Source organism: Eptesicus fuscus, chromosome 21, assembly GCF_027574615.1.
Source record: "Eptesicus fuscus isolate TK198812 chromosome 21, DD_ASM_mEF_20220401, whole genome shotgun sequence".
Lineage (NCBI taxonomy): Eukaryota > Metazoa > Chordata > Mammalia > Chiroptera > Vespertilionidae > Eptesicus > Eptesicus fuscus.
Window position 1 is genome coordinate 6,340,403 of NC_072493.1, and position 5,596 is coordinate 6,345,998.

General features: G+C 60.5%; 1 protein-coding gene across 1 annotated transcript; it reads right to left on the reverse strand.

Annotated features, from left to right (window-relative positions):
• Nucleotides 1-2,337: 2,337 nt before the first annotated feature.
• LOC129147763 (protein C19orf12 homolog) lies at nucleotides 2,338-3,638 on the reverse strand. Its single transcript, XM_054711084.1, has 2 exons — nucleotides 3,323-3,638; nucleotides 2,338-2,588 (listed from the first exon to the last, which is right to left on the reverse strand). Exons 1-2 carry the CDS (start codon nucleotides 3,636-3,638, stop codon nucleotides 2,338-2,340), a joined length of 567 nt encoding a protein of 188 aa, XP_054567059.1.
• Between the last annotated feature and the right edge of the window lie 1,958 nt (nucleotides 3,639-5,596).

The window sequence follows — 5,596 nt, forward strand, 5'->3', positions numbered from 1 at the left end:
CTCCTCTGCATTTTTTTCAAGTCTTTGGCAATCAGCATTGATAAATAAAGGGAAATGAATCCTTTTCAAAGACTATGGTTAAAACCGAGTGGATAGCCGAGACCGGTTTGGCTCAGTGGACAGAGCATCGGCCTGCAGACTGAAGGGTCCCAGGTTCGATTCCGGTCAAGGGCATGTACCTTGGTTGCGGGCACATCCCCAGTGGTGGGTTTGCAGGAGGCAGCTGATCGATGTTTCTCTCTCATCGATGTTTCTAACTCTCTATCCCTGTCCCTTCCTCTCTCTATAAAATCAATAAAATATATTAAAAAAAAAAAAAAGACCTAAAAACACCCCCAGAAAAAACCGGGGGATACAGACAACGTTGATTGACAAGAGGGGCGGGGCAGGGGCAGCCGAGGAGGAAATCCTCTTAAGCTTGTACCTTATTGTAGACCAGCCTGGGGTGGCCTCTTCAAAAATAACAAAGTGAAGGTTTTTACAAGGAAATAAGCCCAGGGCTGAGCACACCTGAGGGGAGGCGGGTAAGGACCTTCAGCCCCGAGGGGGCTCTGGGCCCAAAGCCCACTGCAGCCTCCCAGGACCTGGCTGGTCTTGGGCGAGGGCTCAGCCCAGCGTGGGGCCTTCAGCGCCCGGGATCAGGGGTGGGGCCTCCAGACCCCCAGCCCCCTCTCGGGGGTCAGGGGTGGGGCTGTCACCTCCCCACACTGTTTCCCAGGGGAAAGGCAGGCCGGCCAAGGAGAGGGAGAGCTTCAGTGGTGTGGGACCTCTGACCCCTGTGCCCCTGGGCCTGGCAAAGGACGACCCCACGTGAGTAACCCCGGTCACCTTGTCTGAGGAGAACCATCCAGATGGGCCGCCCTGCCCAGCCCCCGAGCAGCACAGACTGATCAAGGCAGGCGGCCACCCTGGGCCCAGGCAGCTGGGGGGCAATGTCTCTGAGACCAAAGGCTCCGTCCTTCCTGAAGCCCCAGGTTCTATCCACCCTCCAGGTTTCTGTGCACATGGAGTGGGGGCTCTGACATCTTGGGCAGGAGGGCACCCCCCCCCCCCGCAATACACACACACACACACACACACATACACACACACACACACACACTCACACACAGACTCCCAGGGAGTTGGAGCAGCGCCCCCTGGAGGCACGGGGAGGCGGAGCAGCCTGGAAAGGGGGCCTCAGGCAGGGAATCCCCAGCTTCCTTCCACGTGTAAAGTCCCCAGCCCCTGGCCTTCCCTGTGTCCCTGGCGGTGGGGGTGTACACCTCCCGGGTTAGCGATCTTTTCAGGAATCGGAGGGCAAAGACTGTTCAGAACCATGTGGGGTCGCAGACGGGCCTGCGGTTCTGGAGGCACCAGGGTGGTCTCTTCTCAGGGGTCGTCCTGGTCCACCAGGTCACCAGGAGCACAGCTCCTCCTGCCGCAGCGGCTCCCCCAGCGGACCCAGAGGGGTGAGGCCGGGCAGCTGGGCCGGTGCCCTTGGTGCCCCCCACTCCCACCCCATGAGGACCCTCGGAAGGGACTGGGGGGGCAGGGGGTGCTCTCAGGGGCCGCATGATTCCAGCAGGGCCTGGAGGGGTTCCAGTCGGGCCAGGGGGGCCCGGACAGAGTCACCTTCACAGCCGAGCGGCTGACCCCTCCGCCCTCCATGTCAGGAGCGGGGACGCAGAGCCTGTCCCGCGTCGGCCACAGGCGCCTCTGCTGGGCAGCTGCCCACGGGCCGCGCCCACGGCGGCTCTGCCTGCACTTTCTGGAAGGTCCCAGGGGGCCGGGCCGCCACCCCTGACCGAGGCTGTGAGGCGTCACGAAGCTCTCCCTTCAGGCGCCTGCGCGCAGCCGGGCTGAGCCCCAGAAAGGAGTTGGCTCCGAGCAGGAGGGGACACGTGTCCGCGATGGGGCTGCTCTCGGATGGGCTGAGCTCAGGGTGCATCCCGCTCCCTCCCAGGCCACGTGACCTCTGGTGACCTGGCCTGGCGGGCTCAGGGCTGCAGGCTGTCTGCAGGGATCACTCAGCACAGGAAGTGTCTCTACCCGTTTATTCTCTTTAACCCTCTCCCTTTCCAGAACAGGACCCAGCGCAGGGCCCCCACCCCGCCCGAGCCTAGTCGCCGTACCTCATTTTGGTCCCCAGCTTCTTTTGCTTTTAATTCTATTTTATTGATATTTTTTTTAGAGAGAGGAAGGGAGAGGGATAGAGAGTTGGAAACATTGATCAGGTGCCTCCTGCACACCCCCCACTGGGGATGTGCCTGCAACCAAGGTACATGCCCTTGACCGGAATCGAACCCGGGACCCTTGAGTGCTCAGGCTGACGCTCTAGCCACTGAGCCACACCGGTTAGGCGTTTCCCATCTTGTGGGTGACGAAGCTCAGGGTCAGCTTCAGCAGCTTCTCCTGCACGGCCTTGTTGGCCATGACCTGCTTAGTCAGTTCCTTGATGTCCGTCCACTTCAGGTCCGTGAGGATGTCTGAGACCTGGCAGCGTAGCTTCTCCTTCTCGGCTGGCGGCAGCTCCTTGAGCATCTGAGGGACAGACTTAAACTTCCCCCAGGACATATAGGCCCCTATAAGTCCCCCGACGGCGCCCCCTGTGGGACAGGAGGTTCGGTTAGTCAGGCTGTTCACAGTGACGGACTCGGAGATCGCTGTGAGCTCCTCAGAGGATTTAGGTGGCAGCCCAGGGCTCGTGCCACAGCCATTGATTCAAACTGTGGTCCGGGTCCCAGCCCGAGGTCCGGGTCACAGCCTGTGGTTGGGATCAGAGCCCGTGGTTGGGGTCAGAGCCCGTGGTTGAGGTCACCTGGGAATCTTCCTGTTCCCTGATTAGAGGAAGCAACTCATTTGACCTCCAAGGGACCATGGAAACAGCCAAACCTCCCTCATTGCCACAAACTGGTCCCCACACAGGAGCAGGAATAAGACCAGGGGCAGGTGCATTGGGGGAGACCGTGGGCAGCTTCTCCTGCACAGACTGGGGACCAGGGACTGGGGATGGGGGGGGGGGCGCTCTCTGAACAGCTAATGTGCGCAGCCAGAGGCCTGGATCCCAGCTCCCCCTGTCCCTGCAATAAGACAGGAACGGGCCTACCCAGGGGCACAGGGCACACCCCTCGGGCAGGGCGTCCTCCAGTCCGCATGCACGGCCCCACAGGAGGGGCGCCTGCGCTTCTGAGACACAACACGTGTGTTCCCCGGACACGTCTGTCCACAAAGGCCGTGTCTCGGACTCAGATCACCAGCCCCTCCCGCGGGTCGCCGGCTCCTGTGGGGCCCCTGTGGACCCGGGTCCTTCGTCCCACACCCCGCGGGGCCCTGCACTCACCAACGGCCAGTCCCGGCGGGCCAATGGCCAGGCCCCCAATAGCCATCAGGAAGCCGGTAACCGCGATGGCATTCCTCGTGTGCCTCACTGTTGCCTTCATCTCATTCCCAGGCCAGACCTTGCTCAGCAGATCCAGGGCCTCCTCCACCGTCAGGGACCGAGCAAGTGACATCATGGCCTCCTTCACCCTCAGGGACTTAGCGGGCGGCTTGGTGGCCTCCTTCACCCTCAGGGACTTAGCGGGCGGCTTGGTGGCCTCCTTCACCCTCAGGGACTTAGCGGGCGGCTTTGTGGCCTCCTTCCCCCTTAGGGACATATCGGGTATGGAGTGCCTTCGGGAGGGAGGGTTCCCACGCGTCATTGTTCCCGCCCAAAGCTCGCTCTTCCCAGTGTCCAGGGCGAACCCTGCTCCCGGCCGACCCCAGCTCTGCCGTGGGTGAGAGGACAGCACCGTCACGTGACAAGCCCTCTGTCACCAAGAAAGCGGGGCGACCGGTAGTCAATATGCAAACAGGCCCGGCTGGGTGTCTCAGGGATTTAGCGTGGACCTGTGACCCAGGAGGTCAGGGTTCAATTCCCGGTCTGGGCACATGCCCAGGTTGCGGGCTGCATCCCCAGTGTGAGGTGTGAAGGAGGCAGTTGATCCATGATTCTCTCTCATCACTGATGTTTTTTTGGGTGTTTCTTCTTTCTTCTTCTTCTCTCTCTCTCCCTTCCTCTCTGAAATAAAAAAAAAAAAAACATTAAAAAGAAAAGACAAAAAAGAAAAGAAAAGCCACATCTGTAAAAGGCAGCCCACCCCTATTCGTGGGCCGGGCCGAGGCAGGAAGACGCAGCAGCCAGAGGAGAAAAGGTTCAAACAATCCCAGGGACCCGAGGAGGCGTGGATCCTACGGAGCAGGACCTGACCTTGGGAACAAGGTGACAGCAAGTCTCTGGGGTCAGGAGGCTGTTTGCCCAGCTGGCAGGTGGGACATGGCAGGGAGGGGCGGGCTCTGCCCAGGGTCCTGGGGATGGATCGCCCCCACCTGGCAGGGCTGGGAAATAAAATCAAAGCAGAGCTATTTCCAGCTTGAGCTGCAGCCAAGCCCAGAGGGGCACCTCCCTCACTCTCCCTCTTCCTCCATGGGGCTGAGCATGCTGACAGCTGCTGAGGCGCCCACAGGCCACAGGGCAGCCTCCAGCTCCCTGTCTGTGGGTTGATGAGGGCTTTTTTTAAACCACAGGAAATCCGGACCCGTCTCCAATGTGCAATTGTCCTCCCGGTCCTGGGGGAAAACGGGGAGTTCTCAGATCAATTCCCGGATCTGCCCCACCCACAGGCAGGGCTTCAGAATTCTCAGGCCCAGGAGAGCTGCAGTCCCCTGCGCCGGTGCCTGGGACCCTTCTTTTATCTATTTTATATTTATACTAGAGGCCCGGTGCATGAAATTCGTGCACTTGGGGAGGGGGTGTCCCTCAGCCCAGCCTGCACCCTCTCGCAGGGAGCGGGCCTAAGCTGTCAGTTGGACATGCTTAGCACTGTCACGGAGGCGGGAGAGGCTCCCACCACCGCTGCTGCGCTCGCCAGCCATGAGCCCAGCTTCTGGCTGAGAGGCCCTCCTCCTGTGGGAGCGTACTGAGCACCAGGGGGAAGCTCCTGCGTTGAGCATCTGCCCCCTGGTGGTCAGTGTGTATTATAGCGACTGGTCATTCCGCTGTTTGGTCAATTTGCATATTAGCCTTTTATTATATAGGGTACTTTACATTGAGGTCAGAGAGGAAGGGGGAGGGAGGGAGACAGACACCAATGAGGAGAGCGAATCATGCACCAGCTGCCTCCTGCACACCCCCACTGGGGATCAATCCCACATCCCGGGCCTGTGCCCTGACATGAATCGAACTATGACCTCCTGGGTCATGGGTCAACCCTCAAGCTCTGAGCCATGCTGGCTGGGCCTTCTGACATTCCCCAGATCACGGGTCCCCAAGGGCACAGCTCACTGAAGGTCATGTCAGCCCAGCAGCCTGGTGGGGGACGCTGCCTTCACAGGAGCCCAGGGCGTCTCCAGCTGCACCCAGGAGGCAAGACTGAAGGGCCTGACCCGGACCCGGCGTCCCTGACTCCATCCTCGAGTCAGAAGTTGGGAAACAGCATCGGCCAGACCAGTCTGTCTGCCAGGTGGGGTTGGAGGCGACTAAGGGGGGACACAGGCACCTGGGTTGTGAATCGAAATCATCCTCATACTCCATCTTCCAGCTGGGGCGGCGGCGGCCGATTTTAAACCGAGTTCT

Bases quoted from the DNA above. Each gene is read 5' to 3' on its own strand.
- LOC129147763 (XM_054711084.1), bottom strand. From the start codon at position 3,638: ATGTCCCTAAGGGGGAAGGAGGCCACAAAGCCGCCCGCTAAGTCCCTG. The intron at 2,589-3,322 runs GTGAGTGCAGGG...CCTGTCCCACAG, and splicing joins CCCGCCGGGACTGGCCGTTG to GGGGCGCCGTCGGGGGACTT.